We start from the raw sequence: 20,928 nt of genomic DNA on the forward strand, positions 1-20,928 counted from the left end.
ATAAATTCACCCAAAATCAAACTAGATCTGTCCTGATGGACTACTAAAGAGAACATCGTAATCAAAGTATAAATGACAATTTTCTCCATCTAAAAAAATTGAATGTAAAGCCATTTGCTTGGACACTTTGATTCTACTTCTCATCCTTCATGATATCCTAGTACCCACTTTGTAAGCTTGATAATAACACACCATGCATCGCTGTTTTATAATAGTTTTTATGGGCACATTGAGGTTCCAATGTACATCATGGAAAAAAAACCAAATTGGATTCAGACTTGAATCTCTTTGAAATGCTTTCCAACTTGTCCTTTTAAATGTTCAAACCACTGCATTTCGAAAATTGAATATCTCTCTTTGGATAAACATACTAAAACAAGTAATCACATTTTATATGTAATCGATGGACAGGTCGTGTGTTATATACTCCTCTCCATATTATGCGAATTTTGACAGACAAAACAGTAGGTCAACTCTTATCTATAGTCATCGAAACGGATTTAGAAGAGAATTACTTAAAAACGATTACATGTATTTGTCGCTATGCCCTCTTGTTTTTTAAATAAGTTCACAAAGCCGTCTAAATTTTTGTACATTAATTGTTTCTTAAGGTCATTAATTGGAATCAGAGTCATGTTAACCGGACTTATTAAGCTGTGGCGACATATTGCTGGAGTATTATAACTTTTGCAATCACGAATTACAAACGTACACGGAGTAAAAAAGAACAATGCTCGGCAAAGTGTGGTTTTTCTCGCTTTTTCTTGGGATAGAATGTTACACCATTGCCCAAGAAACTTTACTGCATCAAAATTTGTTAAACGGATACAACAAAAGAATTCGACCAGGAGCTGATAGAACTAGGCCAGTTAATCTAGAAGCTAGCTTCACTCTAGTAACACTTAAAGAATTTTCCGAGAGTGATGGTAAAATTGCAGTAGTCGGTGCCTTTGGATTTAGTTGGAGAGACGAGAGATTGGTTTGGGACCCAGCGTCCTACGGAGGCGACCTCTACCGCACTATTGTATATTTTGAGGACATATGGGTCCCACAGTTTGTGAATTTGAATCCCTACGATAAACTTAAACGTGTTGGTCTCGATGAAATGTATTGTACAGTAGAAGATAATGGCGAATTGAATTTTCATCCTCCAGATTTATATGAATCTACATGCGATGCTGATGTGACGCATTACCCATTTGACGAACAAAAATGTTCCTTATTGTATTACATTCCCGGATACTATAGTAACGATATCAACATCACAGCAGCATCATCAGCTTTTAATATGGAACTCTACGAAAAGAATGGACTATGGGAAATATTAAAAACCTCATTTTCTGTGAAAACGTCTGCTAAAAATTTTCAAATTATCAGTCTCACAATTGTCATGACAAGGCGGACGGCGTATTACATCGCTGGCCTTCTTTTGCCAATTGTTCTCATGAATTTCATACAACTCTTCGTGTTCCTACTTCCGGTTGAATCTGGAGAACGCGTGGGGTTCAGCATTACGGTTCTCCTAGCGGTGGCAGTTTTTCTAACTATCATTCAGGAAAAACTTCCAGAGGCTTCAGAACCAAACGTATCACTTCTTACATATAAACTATTGGTGGATATGATCATCGGATGTGGAATGATTTTTGCAGTTATTATTGGAATGAGATTCTACCACAGGAGTGATGACATACGGGTTCCCTGGATTCTTCGGGGGTTTACACGCTGTTTCTATTTGTGCTGTACGCCAATTAACTTGAAGCAGTCAATCAAACCTGACGAAGTTGTTGAAATAAAACATGAAAAACCAAGTATTGGATCTGATGAAATACCTATTAAATGGAATGATGTCGGGAAAGCGTTTGATAGAGTTTGCTTACCTTTATTCTTTCTGTCGTTGGTGATGAATAATGTTGTTTACTTTATAACAATATTTGCTTAAAAATACTTTCGAAAACTATGTATTGAAAAGTTACAAACAGAACAGTAAAGAGCATCCATAGCTTTATTGATTCCTCTTAATCATTTGAAGTTTAGAAATACTTTCAAATAGAGCTTCTACCTCAGAGATAATTTTGTAAAATTGAAGATCTGCTTATTATCCCCTTGGAACGGAGTTGGAGGGGATACAGTGTGGGTGGGTGGGTTAGTTTGTCCTTTTGTGAATAACCGAAGTGTGCGGAACGAAAGTGATCATGACATAATATGCATCGGGATCGATGTCGAATGCTGCCTTGATTTATAGATATGCTTTCTTAAAAGGGGATGCTCTTGTTTTAGTAGTTGTTTGGAATAATTGTATTAATATAGTCTTTATTGCAACAAACATTACACATTAGTAAAGCGTCCTGGATCCAACCGTTTTTGTTGAAGTATTTTTAACGATACTCTTGTACAGATTTTACCATATTTTATTGTAAGTAAATCATGGTATTGGAGTAGAAAATATGTGAAGATAACGAACAGTAATCAAGCCCAGAGAGTCAAATTAAACATTGTGAATTGTGAGCAGAGCAAACACGGACCTCTGAAAACAGAGGTGGGATCAGGGTCCATCGAGAAGTGAGCATCTTTTGTCGATCAATCACACCCACCTCGTGCTCTTTATCATGATCGAGGGAATGGAAAAAAGAAACGTAGACAACTAAGAGTAAAGATTATTGAGCAAAAAAATCTTATGGAAAACGTCAGTCAACACCCCGCTTAACGGAAGATTGTATTTGCAATCAAGTAATTATATCAACAAAAGAATTTGTGAAATATTCACTTTAAACAAGAGGGTTGATATCACTGTATCAACAACTTATTTGCCAGCAGTCCGCCCCGTGTTTGAAATTGATCGTACGCAGAACATGCGTATCGAATCAACAGGGGGACTTAACATATCTATATACAGATGATAATGGTATATTGCTACATATATATAAATCAGGGAAATTGACGATAGAAAAGTTGAAGTACATGTATCTCATTTAGGACTTAGTCTTGTGTTATTTTGCCTTTAATGTCTTTTTCTAGTCAAACATCCAAGTTTAAAACAATTTTGTCAGACTCAGTGTTTTCTTTTGTTTCAAGTTCATTGAGATATATCGAATCAACGACACTTATTTTCACTCTATTTCATAATTCTATATGTCTGATTTCGATTAAGATGAATGGTCTTGCCTTATTTACTAAAATTTAAAAGCTTGGGAAATGTATTGAGGTGTCTATTAAAGATAATGAAAGTAATTTCCAAAGAAAATAATTCTATCGGACAGATTTTAAAATTTGTCGTATAAATTTTAAATTTCGTACGATAAATTTGCTGACAGAGTGTAATTTATGAAGTAAATTGATAAAAATTATTTTAACAAATCACCGAAATTCGCTGACAGAGTGTAATTTATGAAGTAAATTGATAAAAATTATTTTCACAAATCAAAGAATTGTTTTTCTTACAAAATATTATATTTGTTGTAATAAGTTCAAAAATTTGATGTTAATTGTTATAACATTTTTTTTTCTCGTTTTGTCATATTGTAATTTTTGAATTTACCGGGTGGTAGTAAATACAAAAATTACAATATGACAACAGTTGTCATATTGTAATTTTTGTGTTTACTACCACCCGGTAAATTCAAAAATTACAATATGACAGTTTTAAAGCTTTCGACTATTTGTTAAATCAAATGCATAACAATTTTTATAGGCCCTAAATGGCCTCTCATAGTGTCTACTTTCTATTAAGTACTGTATTTTGTATTGTGGTCAACACATCAAATGGTATTCTTCTATGTCTTTATTCAATTTTTCATTGCGTCACTTTAATAAATGTAATGCATGTACTTGTCAATAATTAATCAAATCTATTTTAGGTTTTTCTTATTGATTTTGTACAGAAAGGTATAAGAACAACTTTATAGATTTAACATTCATAATAAGTGACTTTGATTAAAATTCTTTCTCATATCTGTCGTATCAATTGAATCCCAAAAGAGATGCTTGCATAGCGGTGTACGTTTTTGAAAAAGAAAATACGATAAAATGGGGATGCATTAGTCCAGTGGAAGTAGATTCCATGACAAAGGTCATTAATTATGGAAATTTAAAGCAAATGTCTATAATGCTTAAGTGAAATATGGGGATAACGAAGAGTTTATCAAGCTCAAAAATCCATTGAAATAATACAAATTGAAAGCAAAGCAAGTGCGGACCTCCAAATCATCAGAGGCAGGGTCAGGTACCATGAAAGAGTAAGCATCCCCTGTCGACCGGTCACACCTGCATGTACTCCATATTATGATTAGGCGAACGGAAAAAAAACGTAGACAGCTTAGTGTGTAAATAATGGCCTAACAATTACTATGGAAAACGTCAGTCAGCAATAAACTTCATGATAGATTGTATTTGCTGACAAGGTCATTGTATTGAACATAGGACTTTCAAAATGCTGACTTTAAACGAGAGAAGACTACTGATATCCTTGTTTCATCAACTTGTTTATCAATAGCGTGCCTATTTTCAGAAATTTTTCGTACGTAGATCATGCTCCTGCGTATTGAAACAACGGGAGACATAAACCCCATATGCACGTGATAAGGGTATATTGCTACATAAGTAAAGAAAGTTGACGATAGAAAAGTTAAAGTCGTCATGTTTATCAGAAAGTTTTGATGTTAGGTTACTATTAACAGATGTGCCAGACTCTGTGGTATCTTTTATTTCGAGCTCACTGGAATATATCGAATCGCCTTATGAATGGAAGTTACTATTGTTAATTGTTAAATACATAGTCGATATATCTAAATGTCGAGTTGAAGGCCACAGGTGTTTTCTTCTTCTCAAAGGAATATTTGAATAAATTTGCTTCATGTGAATGCAATAATAGGTCTGCTAATAACGGGATGCAGTTGGTTCCTAGGGGAATTCCGACAGATTGATGGGAAACCTGCATCCAAAAACAACATAGATATTGTCAAGCAGAAACTCAACCATCTTTTTAATACTACCATAACGTCGCCCGCATGGCGCAGTGGTTACATCGTCTGCTCTAGAGTCGCGGAGTAAGGAGCTGTCCTTACGTCGCGGGTTCGAATCCACTACGGGACATGGAGACCCTGTCCTTCGGATGAGACCGTATTATCCGAGGTCCTGTGTCACAGTAGGTGCTGGGACAAAAAAGATCCCTCACTGCTCAATGGCCCTGAGTGCCCTCCATCTGCAAGTGGTGGCGTCTCCATATAAGTGAAAAACTCTCGAGAGGGACTTTAACCACCAACCAAAATTCAAAATATCAACTTAAAAGTACTTGTGTATTCAATCCGAATGTTTTTATCGAAATATTTTTGCAAATGACAAATGACAAGGTAAGTAAATTTACGAGTTCCATTTTTTATTGAAAAAGCAGTCTAAGATGTCAAAAAGCTGTGAATGTTTTACTGAGGAGTAAAAAAGCGGCTTGGTAAACTTTTATTGGAACCCACTATGTGTCTTTGTTTGTGAGGACTTTTACGAAGTTTAGGAATCGAGTATAGGTATTGTAATTCAAATTCATTTTGATTGTACGGAATATTCAAAATATTTAGAATGACATATGATTTTGAAGAATGTATTGTTTGAGGTGTTGATTGTGACGTCACAATGCCTCTGCACGCGCACCGACCCTCCGGTGAATACGGCTTCAAAACCAGTGAATATGTAGTGTTATGAACTGTTTGCGTTTGTATAGATTATATAGGAACTATAAATAGACTATATAATAATATGTCATATCAGTATTTTCTTGCATTTTTCATTAGATTTACAGTGTCTGAAGGATACATGCTATAATGTATGGAAGCTATTGTATGTTAAAGATCAGTTTTGAATGACAGTGTCTGTATGTTTAAATGTCTGTAAGTTAGACATGTCTGATTGACTTTAAATCTTTCTATCCCCTACTCTTGAAATGGATTGATTTCATAATTGATCCTTTAATCACCTTAACTTGTTCTAGAGGGTATTAAATTAATATGTGATTTAAAAACAATCAAATAATTCCAGTAAACGTAAATATATAGATCGATCGTTTTTTTTGTTTTTTGTTTTTTTGTTTTTGTTATAAAGGATTTTTTCACATAATATCGTAAATAAATCTACATTAGCATAGGGTGTGTACTGGTAATACATATCTTTAAAAAAAATTAATTGGGAACTGGATTTTTAAAAATAAAAACTGTGATGCAATAGTTCTCATCATTCCTCTGCTCTTTAACATAGTTTGTAAGCTACAAAGCAATTCTACGTGGTTGTTTTATACCTTGTCCAGTATGATCCATGAATAGTAGAGTCCCGAGGATCCCGAGTATAAGAATGGAGAGTGCAAAATGCCTATGTTTCTTCTTTGAATCCTTAACATTCTTGAAAATTAACATCTTCGGAGAATCATTCATATATAAGTAATGACCATTGATGTGCATAGTATGCTACTTATTTTGAGAGATTAAACAGTAGACGCCTCATGATTGTTTACATCATCGAAACTTTTTCGTTTAAAAGGATTATACTTCGATGATATCATGCCTTCTTATTTACAAAACAACTCGCAAATCCGTCTTAATTCTTATGCAATAATTCTTTCCGAAGGTCAATAACGGGAATCAAATTTTTTTGATAGTACTTTTTATTCTGTTATGGCACATTGATGGAGCATTGAAACTTTGACACAAATTACTAAAGAATGCTTTGGAAAGTCTGGTTTCTCTCGCTTTTACTGGGAGTAGAATGTTACACCATTGCTCAAGAAACTTTGCTACATCAAGATTTGTTAAATGGATATAACAGAAGAATTCGACCAGGAGCAGATAGAACTACGCCAGTTAACATACTCGCCAGCTTTACTTTAGTTACACTCAAAGAATTTTCCGAGAGTGATGGTAAAATTGCAGTAGTCGGTGCCTTTGGATTTAGTTGGATAGACGAAAGATTGGCCTGGAACCCAGTGTCCTACGGTAATGACCTCTACAGCACTAAAGTATATTTCGAGGACATATGGGTTCCAAAATTTGTGAATTTAAATCCATACGATAACCTAAAACGCGTTGGTCTGGATGAGATGGATTGTGTATTACAAGATAGTGGGAGAGTGGATTTTTACCCGCCAGATTTGTATGAATCCACATGTGATGCAGATGTGACGTATTACCCATTTGATAAACAAAAATGTTCCTTATTGTATTACATTCCCGGTTACTATTCTGACGATATCAATATTTTAGCAGAATCGTCCAAGTTTCATATGGATCTCTATGAAAAAAATGGATTATGGGAAGTCACAGAAACATCCTTTACTATAGAAACAACTGCTAAGAATTTTCAAGTCATTCATCTCACGATATCCATGACGAGGCGGACAACATACTACATAGCTGGCCTTCTTTTGCCAATTGTTCTCATGAATTTCATACAGCTTTTCGTGTTCCTACTTCCGGTTGAATCTGGAGAACGTCTGGGATTCAGCATTACGGTTCTCCTAGCGGTAGCGGTTTTTCTTACAATCATTCAGGATAAACTTCCGGAAGCTTCAGAACCAAACGTATCACTTCTTACATATAAACTGTTGGTGGATATGATCATCGGATGTGGAATGATTTTAGCAGTTGTTATTGGAATGAGGTTCTATCACAGGAGCGATGACATACGGGTTCCCTGGATTCTTCGGGGGTTTACACGTTGTTTCTATTTGTGTTGTACGCAAGTTAACTTGAAGCAGTCAATCAAACCTGACGAAGTTGTTGAAATAAAATCTGAAAAACCAATCATGGGATCTGATGAAATACATATTAAATGGAATGATGTCGGAAAAGCGTTTGATAGAGTTTGCATAACTTTTTTCTTTCTGTCGTTGGTGTTGAATAATATTGTTTACTTCATAATAATATTTTCTTAAAATACAGAATATGTATTGAAATGTTATGCACAGTGCCTTAATGAGCATCGACAGCTTTACCGACTACTCTTACTCCTTTGAATTTTAATATTACTTTCAAATGGAACATCTACCTCAGAGATAATTTGGGAAAATTAAAGATCCCTTTATTCTCCTTGTTGCTTTGAGTGATACTATGCAGTCTTCATTGCTACAAAGATTCTGCTTAATCACGCCATTTCTTCGTTTGCTTACTCTACAGGGTCAGAAGTCAGTATAGCTTATATATAACTAGCAATTAGGTGTTCGTGGTTTATATGTTTTTGTTAAAGCATTTTTTTAAACGGCACTCTATCAACGGAATTGATCCGAAATCAATGTAAGTAAATCTTAATATTGAATTACAAATAAAATGTGAAGATAACGAACAGTAATCAAGCTCAGAGCGCAATTAAACTTTACAAGTTTTGAGAAAAACACGAACCTCTGAAAACAGAGGTGGGATCACGTGCCTTGGAAGCGAGGACATCTCCTGTCGACCGGTCACATCCGCCTTATGCTCTTTGTCATGATCGGGTAAACAAAAAAATCTTTAGACAACTTAATGTGAAAATAATACAATTTGTATGAAAGATATCAGTCAACATTCGACTTAACGATATACTTGTATTGTATTTGCAAACAAGATCATTATATCGACGATATAATTTAATTCTAATTTAACGCGCTATTTTATTGGTTTAAAATATTACCATCTTCGCCGGCCAAGGGTTTCTGATACGCTACTCTCCTCACAAACCCTTGGCCTACCGTGCTGTCAAAAAACTGTGTTGCCTACGTCACAATGACTTGCGTCAAAAAACGTATCGGTCCGCCTGACGTTATATACATTTAACGAGGCCCAATCTATTTGGACGGGAAATACTTTTTGAATTGTTGATATATATTTATATGTATCATGCTAAGAAAAATTAGTTTGAAATTTTGTTACCTTGCCCTGATTGTAGTGGAATGGGGGCAATTTCAAAATAATTAAGTTTTACACACAAATGTATGTTAAAACTACATAAAAAACAATGGCATTGATAAATTAAAAAAATAATGGTGAAATTTTTTTGATTTTTACAAATATTATGCACTATCCATTCCTCATTTAGAAATTGAAAAGAAAAGTGGGGGTGGCCTTTATTGTAATGAAAAGGGGCATATCAAAACACAAAAATAGTATTTTAAAGTCGCAGTAGGTTTACATAATATCAAGAAATGATTGATATATTGTATATGTTTTTTTAAAATGAAATGCTCCATACATTATGAAAGAAATTTCTCTCCAATCGCTATTTTGTCTAATACAAAACATTTTTTACGTGGTAAAGGAAGAGGAAAGGTGGGGTTGGGGTTAAAAAGGCAATAAAATCACAAAGTTTGTTAATTTGTAGGAAACTAACGTATTTATTTCTTCTTGGTTGCATTTTTATGACTCATAGAATGTTTTTGAAAAAGTCAATATACTTCATGCATACAGTGACGTTAAGTTATCAACTAAATTGGTAAATAAACATTTTCAAGGAGAAAGACTGCATGTGTTTACTTTAGGTTGCATTTTTTTAAATCAAAAATTATGTTACCAAGTTGTTTTAAATCAAAACATGTAGTAAAACAGAAGAATTGATTGAAATGCCAGAATGAGTGAGCTTTCAACATGTACAGTCAACACCTACCAGGAATGCAAGAATAGCAAAATATTTTAGCGCAATTTGACGTCATTTTTACTGTGACGTTATTGTTTTCAATTGTGACGGCAATCAAGGGTACTATGAAGCGTCTGAAACAACACTGCATGAATACGTATGCGCAAATCAAGTAGATTGGGCCTCGTTAAATTGTGTACAAATTGAAGTCAAACTAAAATTTGATCTAATTCAAACAAAATACTGTTAAAGAAAGCAACCGCGCTGACGAAATTCTGAACACTATTTATTCAATACATAGTCGTTTAAGCAATTTATAGGAACAAAGTGAACAAAGCCATGTCACTTCACCTGATCTTGATAATATAAATAGTCAGAATGACCATATAAATCAACTAAGCCCCCATCAAACCAATCTCGTTTCCTGAATGACCAATTTATCCTGTCCTCTAAAATCGTAGAAGGGTCGGAGGTTGAGTTTGTAAGTTTCCACAGTGGGATATATCAAATCAACGACAATCAGTTTCATAATTCTGAAAATGTCTGCTGTCTATTTACATGAATGGTCTGGCCTTGTTTACTAAAAATAAATTTTTAAATCTGTAAAATTCTTACAAAACTGCTTATCCAATATGTAATTTTCCCAGAAGAGTACTTAAAAGATCTGTAGATGGCGATTATGATAGCTGGAGAAATGTACTGAAGTCACTTTAAAAGAAAGATAAAGAGATTTTCGAAGAAAAGAATTCAGATCTGTTTGCCAGATTTTAAAATTTGTCATATCAAATTAAATTTGACTAACTGAATTTTAGAATTCTTGATTTCTATATGCTCAATTTACAGTGTATTTTTAGGGACAAAAGAATAAATTTGATTTAACGAGTTTAAAAAATTGTCAAAAAAGATCAGGACTGTAGTACGCGGAGAAGGGGGATTCCCAGTTTTTTAGATGTAGTTTAACTGTGTAAATATCTTCATTTGGAAGCTGCTTGCCCCCTCCTTTTTCTTGCTGTACGGTTGAACACCGACAAATTCCAGCATTTGAAAAAAATGTTACGAGGTCCAACTCCCTCCCCATATCTCCTTCCCCCAGCCACCACCACCAATTAGGACTTCCGAGTTTAGATTGTGTAGGTTTATTTGCTTATCAATTTATTTTGGAGGATGTCCCCCTTACCCCCCCCCCCCCCCCACACACACACACACACACAACCACACTCTGAAAAACTTTGCTTCGGACCTGAAGATTAAGTTCCTTACTACATATAGAGGAATTCAAGAAATTGTTATAACGATTTTTACATTTCAACCCATTCGACAATTCGTTAAATCAAATGCATTACAATATTTTTTGATAGGCCCCCAAATGGTCTTTTGTAGTGTCTGCTTTCCCTAACAAAAATTACTGTAGTAAACTATAGTTTACTATAATTAACTATAGTATCAAAGTAAAAACTTTGATTTGCTATAGTAAAAACTTTGGAACTTTGATTTTCTAAAGTGAAAACTTTGAAACTTTGATTCACTTTCACTTCTGAACTTCTGATTTACTATAGTAAAAACATTGATACTTTGATTTACTAAATTTAAACCCCTGGAATTATATTTTTGATTCCCATTCTTACAAATTGACATTTTATGGCATTTCATGGTCAAAATTCATAAAAGATTCAGAGAATATTTAAAAAAATCCAGACCCCTCCCATAAAAAAAAAATAATGCACAAAAAAAATGAAGTTTAATATAAGTTTGTCCCTCGCACCGATAGATGAGCAACAATTATTTAAAATGTCTTTAATTAAATGCAGATATAGTGTAAGATTTTTAATGGAGAAAGGAAAATAATTTACTTTAAGATAAAATTTGCGTCATTTATAACCAAAATACCTGCTCCATCTATTTCAGTAAATATGTTTTTTATAATTTATAAATGTTTATAAATTTATAAATATTGCATTTGAATTAATTAATTTGTAAATTTAAATTAACATGTACAACAACCCCCAGCCCCCAACCAATCCCACCTCCACACCTTTTAAAAACGACAAAATGAGCAAAACATTATTACAATACTTAAATAAGTTGATTCACTATTGTGAAAACTTTGAAACGTTGATCTAATGGAGTGAAAACTTGAAACTCTGATTAACTTTAGAAAAAACTTTGGAACATTGATTTATCATAGTGAAAACTTTGGAACTTTCATTTACTAAAGTGAAAACCTTTTGAAATTTGATTAACTATAGTGAAAACTTTGGAACTTTGATTAATTATAGTAATAAGTTTAAAACTTTGATTAACTATAGTAATAAGTTTAAAACTTTGATTGACTATAGTAATAAGTTTAAAACTTTATCAGTACTATAGTTTACAGTACTATAGTAATTAGTTATTAGAAACCTTAATCAATTAAAAATTCTTTTTTCCATTTTTATGTCTTATCAACTGAATCCCAGAAGGGATGCTTGCATAGCGATGTACTTTTTTGAATAGAAACCATGATGAAATCAGAATGCATTCGTCAAGTGCAAATTGATGACATAATAAAATGGAAAAAAGACATTTAGAGCGAATCCCCATAAATGATTCAGGACATTTCATGTAACTTTTCTTACATTTTATAAACAACATAAAAGAAGACATGATTAAATTCACGTTTTGTATATTTTCAATCTTTCTATATGGAATGCATAAATGTACATCGAATCTATGTTAAACTTTTTTCATATCTTGGGAAAAGGAGCTAGATGTTATATCATGTCAATAGTTTCTCGCTTTTTCAGATTTTGATAAGATTTACAGTGTGTGATTGATTGATTGATTGTTTAACGCCGAGTCGGCAGATTTAAGCCATGTTTCGGTGAATAATTTTGTTTAAATGAACGGTTTTTGAAAGGTTTTAGTTTCCTGGCGGCCACCAATGAACCTACTCTTTTTCGAATTCCAGAGAAACGAATTTTTACGTGCCAAGGGGGTTGTAATCCTTGACACGGGACACCATTTGATGTCCCATCCGAAGAAATATGTAAACTGTTAAAAAATAAAATGATCTCTATATTTCTCATCACAAATTACTAAAATTGTTTCTAAATTTTACTGTAAAAATCAGTTTCATGTAAATATTCTAAAATTGTATAAACATTCACATTTGTAAGAAGTTAATACATCGTTCTCACATTACCAACAAGAGGCCCATGTGCCACAACGCTCACCTGAGTATCTTTGGCCCTGCTGTTCTTTACCAGATTTTCTCCCTTGTAATAATTATTGTGTCCACCCTACCCCTGGGGGTCATGATTTGAACAATTTAGAATCTATACTACCCCAGGATGCTTCCATGTAAGTTTCAGCATTTCTGGCCCAGTTGTTCTTGAGAAGAAAATTTCTTAAGATTTTTCCTATATATTTCAATGTAAAACTTTGATTTCCCATTGTAGCCCCACCCTACCCCTGGGGGTCATGATTTGAACAATTTAGAATCTACACTACCCCAGGATACTTCCATATAAGTTTCAACTTTTCTGCCCCAGTGGTTCTTGAGAAGAAAATTTTTAAAGATTTTTACTATACATTTCAATGTAAAACTTTGATTCCCCATTGTGGCCCCACCCTACCCCCGGGGGTCATGATTTGAACAATTTAGAATCTACACTACCCCAGGATGCTTCCATACAAGTTACAGCTTTTCTGGCCTAGTGGTTCTTGAGAAGAAGAATTTTTAATGACCCCACCCTATTTTTGTCTTTTCTTGATTATCTCCCCTTGGAAGGGAGCTTGGCCCTTTGATTAAACAATTTAAACTTCCCAACACCCAAGGATGCTTTGAACCAAGTTTGGTCAAAATTGACCCAGTGGTTCTTGAGATGAAGTTGAAAATGTGAAAAGTTTACAGACGGACGGAGACGGACAATATGTAGGTGATCAGAAAAGCTCACATGAGCTTTCAGCTCAGGTGAGCTGAATGTCTGCTTCTAATAGGTGTAAAATCAGAACATTCCAAGAGAATATGATTTATAGTTATCGGACAGTCACAGGATATACATTCTGGCTGAGACTCCCGATTCAATAAGTGTCCATGTGTAATTTTTGAATGACCAGTAAGTATTCTTGAAATAATTACTTCGTCTTGACGTTTCAGGTTGAAGTCAGACGATCTGTTAACTTTGTTTTCTATAGCATAAAGCTTATTTTCATCACAAAACTCCCAATAAATTTGCCAAAGAGAATTAACATAAATTTTAACAGGATATTTCAGATCGGTGTAAGGAATTTTGAATAAAGTAGTTTTCATGTTGAAGTGCCGTTTTTGCAGCACTATCAGCCTTAGTGTTTCCAGGGATGCCGATATGACTCCGAATCCAACAAAAGTTAACTGTTTTACCTTGTTGGGTGAAAAGATAATACTGAATTAATATATCTAAAATGTAAGGTTGGTCAATATTCTTATTTTGTATGGATTGTAACCAAGAGAGCGAGTCCGAAAATATTGCAAATACGTTTTCACTAGAAGATTTTATATTTTATATATTCAAATACAAGTTGTATGGCTTTTGCTTCTGCTGTAAAAATTGTTGATTCATCCGGAAGTCGTGTAGAGAAAACACTATCTTCAATAACTGCAGCTGATGCAACTCTATTTTTATCTTTTGAACCATCGACTGTAGAACCTTTAGAATGTTTTATTTCGGCCACATTTGTTTTCAAACGAGAGAATTCGTTTCGGATTTCTTAAATTCAGTTAACGATATATCTGCATTTGGTTTTATTAACTTCCATGTCGGTATTTCAGAGAAAATTGTAGGTTTTATAATATCCAAAGGTAGGTTGGAATCCCTGATATGTTTTTGTAGATCTTAGACCAAGGGCTTTTATATCTATATTTTTTTATATCTATATATTGAAGCCTTGGAATTCCGGGAAAATTAATATCTTCGGAGAAATATTCAAAAACTAGTTATCAGCTTTGATTGCACTGTAGGTTGAGTACTATTGTGCTGAAAGATAAAACAAAAGAAGTCGTATCGTAATCTACATCATGGAAATTTCTCTTTTAAAAGGATTAAACTTCGAGGGTATTATGCCCTCTTATTTATAAAAATAGGTCACAAATCCGTCGTCATTGTTGTGGATTAATTCTTTTTATAGGTCAATATCTAAAATCAAATTCTTTTGATTATACATTGACATAAATTACTAATATACAAGGACTAAAAATGATTAGCAAAGTCTGGTTTCTCCCGTTTTTACTGGGAGTGGATTGCTACACTATTACCCAAGAAATTTTACTACAGAAGACTTTGTTGAACGGATATAATAGAAGAATTCGACCAGGAAATGATAGAAGTAAGCCAGTTAACGTAGTTGCCAGCTTCAACTTAGTGACACTCAAAGAATTTTCCGAGACTGATGGTAAAATTGCAGTAGTCGGCGCTTTCAGATTAAGATGGAAAGACGAAAGATTGGCCTGGGATCCAGCGTCTTACGGTTATGACCTCTACAGCACTAAAGTATTCTTTGAGGACATATGGGTTCCAAAATTTGTGAATTTAAATCCATATGATCAACTTAAACGCGTTGGTCTCGATGAGATGGATTGTGTATTACAAGATAACGGAATGGTTGATTTTCGTCCGCCAGATTTGTATGAATCCACATGTGATGCGGATGTGACGTACTACCCATTTGATAAACAAAATTGTTCCTTATTGTATTACATCCCCGGCTACTCTACCACCGATATCAAAATCTTAGCAGAATCTTCAACTTTTAATATGGAACTCTATAAAGAAAACGGACTATGGAAAGTCATAGAAACTTCCTTTACTATAGAAACAATTTATAAAAATGTTGAAGTTATCACTCTCACAATATTCATGACGAGGAGGACAACGTACTACATCGCTGGCCTTCTTCTGCCAATTGTTCTCATGAATTTCATTCAACTCTTTGTGTTCCTACTTCCAGTTGAATCCGGAGAGCGCCTGGGGTTCAGCATTACGGTTCTCCTTGCGGTGGCCGTTTTTCTTACCATCATTCAGGACAAACTTCCGGAAGCTTCAGAACCAAACATATCACTTCTTACATATAAATTATTCGTGGATATGATCATCGGATGTGGAATGATTTTAGCAGTTGTTATTGGAATGAGATTCTATCACAGGAGCGATGACATACAGGTTCCTTGGATTCTTCGGGGGCTCACACGTTGTTATTTATGCTGCACTCCAAAACAGTCAATAAGACCTGACGAAGTAGTTCAAATAGAATCCGAAAACCTGGATATGGGATCTGATAAAATGTCTATTACATGGATTGATGTTGGAAAGGCGTTTGATATTGTTTGCTTAAGTCTTTTCTTTCTCTCTTTGGTATTGAATAATATAGTTTACTTTATAACTATATTTGTGTAAAAATATAATTATACTCTTTTTTAGAATATAATATTGAAAGGTTATTTATATAATATAATATAATATTGAAAGGTAGATTTAAAAAAAAAAAAAAAACTTAAACTAGGCCCTTTGTCTGTAACGTTGCTCGCTACTGTAGTAAGCAATCTATAATTAAATTCACCGACTGTAACTTAACGACAATTATAGTGTGAGAAGAAGACACTTGCTGTGACGTTCAACTTGACATTTAGATATATCGACAACGTATTATCAATTAAAAATAGGAACTTCCATTCATATGTCAACTGAATATATCCCAGTGAACTTGAAATAAAAGTTACCACAGAGTCTAACACATCTGTTTCATATTTGGATATTTCACTAGAAAAAGGCGTCAATAGTAACATAACAACAAAACTGTATGATAAACCTGATGACTTTAACTTTTCCTTCGTCAACTTGCCTTGCTTATGTAGCAATATACCTTATCACCTGCATATGGGGTTTATGTCTCCCAGTTGATTCAATACAAAACAGCATGCTCTACGTAGGAACAATTTCTAAAAAACGAGGCAAGTTATTGATTAAAAAAGTTGATGAAACAAAAATATCAATAGTCTCTTTTAAAGTCATCATATCGCAAGTTCTATGGTCGTCACAATGACCTAGTCAGCAAAAACAGTCTATAAGTCAAATACTGACTGACGTTTTTCATACTAATTGTTAAGCCATTTTTTACACACTGAATTGTCTACGGATTTTTTCCGTTATCCCGATCATGGCAAAGAGCACGCGGCGGATGTGACCCATCGACAGGAGATGATCACTCCTCATTGGCGCCTGATCCCACCTCTGATGTTTTTAGAAGTCTGCCTTGGTTTCAAAATTGATCGAACTCAGGGCCTGCTCTTGAGTATCAAATCAGCTGGGAGACATAAAGACCAAATGCAGGTGATCCATCAGAATATTGTTGCCAATACAACTCCTTTTGTATTTTTTTTCCCGATTAACTTAACTGAATAATTTGAATCCACTTTTAAATGATTGTCCTTCTTTCCGATTTGTAGACTGATCTGCTTCTGTTCTCTTTGCCATTTCATTTCGATATATCCCCTTGTTTTTGCCTGGTTCTATTTATTTTCTTGTCATTCCTTGTTGCAAAAGATTGCATCTTTTTCAAAAACGAAGCAAATGATAGCTTCACTTACACATATTTACTATAAAGAATTACATTATTCTAACATGAAATCGACCAAACTTCAAAGGTTTATGCAAATTTTGTGTAGGCACTTGATTATTAAAACAAGGCACATATCGATTGGTGATTTGTAGTTACTTCTCTTTGGAAACCTTTCGAAGAATACCAGTTTTTGACCTCTTCACATAACGATAATGTCTTATCTGACGCTGACCATTTCATTTTGTAAACTTGGAGGCATTTACAATGGTCATCGAACCTGTTATATTCTTCTGTCTACTTTATGTAAGTTGATAAATCATGGTTTTTTTTCTTTGGAGTAAAAGTAAATACTAAACAAGGCGATACTTGATTCTCCCCCAATTTTAGACTTTTCCGTACTTGAAATACTGTTTGAATGCAAAATAAAAGTTAATAATTTTATTCAATTAACAGACAAAAATAATTTTATTAAAGTTACATATATCAGACTGAAATAGCAAGGAAAGAATGGGAAAAACACTTCACTTTAAAGGGAATTTAAAGAAAGAATTTGATAATTGTGAATTTATTATCAAACCATGTAACTCTATGAATTCAAATACAAGATATTTTGAAAGTCCGTTTGAGTAGATAATGAAAACCCGACAATTTATGGGAGAGAGTGATGATCCAAATAATTTTTGTAAAAACAGAGAAAACCAAAGAAAATTTCAGCACATTAGAAGGTTATGTATGAAAAATATCAATGGGTTTAAATTTCATAAGAGATGCTGGGTTCAGACAAATGAATCATGGACACAAAGCAAACAACCCCCACCCCCACCCCAATATAACACTCCTCTTATTTATACAACTTAACATTAAAACAAACATAACAAACTGATCTTCAAATCTATAAATTGAAGTATCCAGTTATTAGCAATGGGGCAGTGACAACTACCCATAGACCAGTGACGACTACCCATAAACCAGTGACGACTACTCATAAAGGACACCACCATGTACATTATACCAAAGAACCTGTAGAGTATGGCAATATGTATTTCTCATATGATCATTACTATGTAAGTACAATGTCATTCATTTGCAAGGATTCTAATTCATTCTGAACGTCTTCACTGTATAATGCTCCCGTTGAAAATCATTAGTATATTCAAACGTTTATCAAAAAGTACTTATCACGTACTTCCTATATTTTACAAGTATGTCTTCAAAAAAGAATGAATAATAAGTCTTAAACTATAATATAATAATTATACAACTAATATACTAATTTCATTTCTTGTAAGAATTTTGATGAGTTGTTTTAGTCGTTGATAAGGTACATATATCTTATTCAAAGCAGAATAATTATGTTGTAGATACAAGATTATTTGGCTTGCACAAAGACCAACAATATATAGAAACTAAATTGCTCTGAAAAAAATTTCCTAACCAGAAAATGGTGAAAAATGGCCCCGATCGATTTTATAATTGTTCACATGTCCTTGTTTTTAATTTGTGCCTATAGCACCTACTTGCCCTTAAGCAGACACAGACTTGTTTCATTTATGCTGTTCTGCCTGATGAAAGACCACTGGTCCATACTGAGTCTGGCTTCTTACAGCTGCAGGTACACTCTTTAGCATCCTTTTTTGCATGAAACAAACAATACGCTGAAACTAATGTAACATGTGAATGCGAGTTTAAGTTCCTTAACGAATTCCCTAACTAAAAGATACGATAGTAAACTACCTGTATAGCAAAGTCTGGTTTACTTTACTAAAGTAAATCAAACTATTTAAGTATCTCGTTTAGTTAATCAACGTATCAACGTTTTTACTATAGTAATCAAAGATTTCAATATAGTAACTAACAATCAAATTATTTTTTTCTTTGAAATTGACATTGTTATCGTACGAAAGCCGAATAGGTCTATTTTTGAGAAGATTAAAAATATTTAACTCGTTATAACGAGATAATAAACTCGTTATAACGAGAAACTAACTCGTTAAAAAGAGTTATCTCTTTATAACAAATCATCTTTTTTACCTTGTCACAAATGGGCCAATCGGCTTTCGTATTATCGATATATTTCTTTTTATCTAATTTTTTTATACTTGTATTAAAAGGAATGTTTAGCATTTTCAAACATTATTGCAAAAAATGCCATTATGGATATGGAATATCAGAGGTATTATGCTCTAAAGCTCTAAAAAAGTAAAGTTCAAGCGGAAAGTTTAATAGCGTAAAGTTCCATCTAAAGTTTTAAAGTATCCTTGTTATACATGTGTATTCTTTAATTTATTATAGATTACTTCAGTTATATACCCTTAACTATAATTAAGTTTTGTTAGAATTTGAAAAAATTACATTATCCTCGGAAGCCTATTCAGAACTTCAAAAATATTTTTGAATTCAATATAATGCATTGTCAAATTTTTTATAAACAAATTCTAATATTTGTAACTAATTTTCGAATTCTTGTAAAGAATATGAAATTTGTTAAAATGAGTTTAATTTGTCAAAACATTTCTGAATTCGATGAAACAAATTCAAAAAAAAATTATTATAACGAATTGAATTCGATTTTACGTTATAATTGATTATATTTTTTGATAATTCCAAAATAGACCTCAATACTTTCATTTTAAAATGATACAATTTATCTCCTATTCACAGGCCCAAATTGCTACCATGGCGATAAATGCTACAGAGCCCTACCCACGTGATGATCTGGTTGTGCGCAGTTCACTTCTGGCGAATTTCTGTCCAGACGCCTATACTCTAATTAAACTCAACTGACACAAGCTGAGAAAAAATTACCTGGAGACATTGTCATTCCGTGTTTCTGCATGAAATTTTCACTTCGGTTTCAATCGCTTCTAGAGGCATTTAGCAAACCACTATCCTATACCCATAATCTTATACCTACTTCATTTAAGGATATTACCATATCTGGAACAAATGTCAGAACATTTACTTTAAAAAAAAATGTAAAATTCCATGTGTGTTGGGGATGTGCGTCTCGAATATCATGTTTCTCTTTGCTATGAAATATATGGAGATAACGAACAGCTAGTATTCAAGCTCAGAAGTACATAAAACATTACAAAGTAGGAGCAGAGTAAACACGGATCTCCAAAACATCAGAGGTGGGATCAGGTGCCATGGAGAAGTGAGCATCCCCTGCCGACCGGTTACATCCGCCGTGTGCTCCTTGTCATGATCGGGAAATAACGAGAAAATCCGTCGACAATTCAGTGTGTAAATAATGGCCTAACAATTAGTATGAAAAAAGCCAGTCAGCATTTGACTCATTGATAAATTGTATTTGCTGACAAGGTCATTGTATCGACCATAGAACTTACGAAATGATGACTTTAAACGAGACTGCTGATATTCTTGTTTGCATACAATGCAAAGAAGATATCAATTTACTTTGACCGAAATTAAGTAATTTCTGAATATACAAAATGGTACATAAAAATACCCTAATTTGCAAATTGTGAATTTTGAATATGTTCTAAAATGATAGATATACATGCATCTATCGAAAATGAAAAGATTTTATAAATTTATAAATTTGGAGAGGGGATGCTTGGGTAGCACAGTGATAGAGCACTTGCTTCTTTACAATTATGCTACTCAAATTGGCTCAAATATAATTATTTCAAAAGTTTGAAAAGTATATAATGTATCGGCATGATTAGGATAAGTCATTGAAATTACAGTTATCGGTAATGCACGAACTGAACATGACTTTATTTTAAAATAAATTATATCGTAATTTATGAATTA

General features: G+C 33.5%; 3 protein-coding genes across 3 annotated transcripts; all 3 read left to right on the forward strand.

The window, feature by feature from the left end:
• The first annotated feature begins 730 nt into the window (after window positions 1–730).
• On the forward strand, window positions 731–1,939 carry LOC133201672 (acetylcholine receptor subunit beta-like). Its single transcript, XM_061337459.1, has one exon. It carries the CDS (start codon window positions 731–733, stop codon window positions 1,937–1,939), a length of 1,209 nt encoding a protein of 402 aa, XP_061193443.1.
• Window positions 1,940–6,697: 4,758 nt separating this feature from the next.
• LOC133201674 (acetylcholine receptor subunit beta-like) lies at window positions 6,698–7,906 on the forward strand. Its single transcript, XM_061337460.1, has one exon. The coding sequence runs from the start codon at window positions 6,698–6,700 to the stop codon at window positions 7,904–7,906; it is 1,209 nt and encodes a 402-aa protein (XP_061193444.1).
• A 6,883-nt stretch (window positions 7,907–14,789) lies between these two features.
• On the forward strand, window positions 14,790–15,986 carry LOC133201675 (acetylcholine receptor subunit beta-like). Its single transcript, XM_061337461.1, has one exon. It carries the CDS (start codon window positions 14,790–14,792, stop codon window positions 15,984–15,986), a length of 1,197 nt encoding a protein of 398 aa, XP_061193445.1.
• The last annotated feature ends 4,942 nt before the right edge of the window (window positions 15,987–20,928 follow it).

The sequence above is a fragment of the Saccostrea echinata genome, unplaced genomic scaffold (genome assembly GCF_033153115.1).
Source record: "Saccostrea echinata isolate AGI-Se365-2 ecotype Australia unplaced genomic scaffold, CSIRO_AGI_Sech_v1 ptg000045l, whole genome shotgun sequence".
Lineage (NCBI taxonomy): Eukaryota > Metazoa > Mollusca > Bivalvia > Ostreida > Ostreidae > Saccostrea > Saccostrea echinata.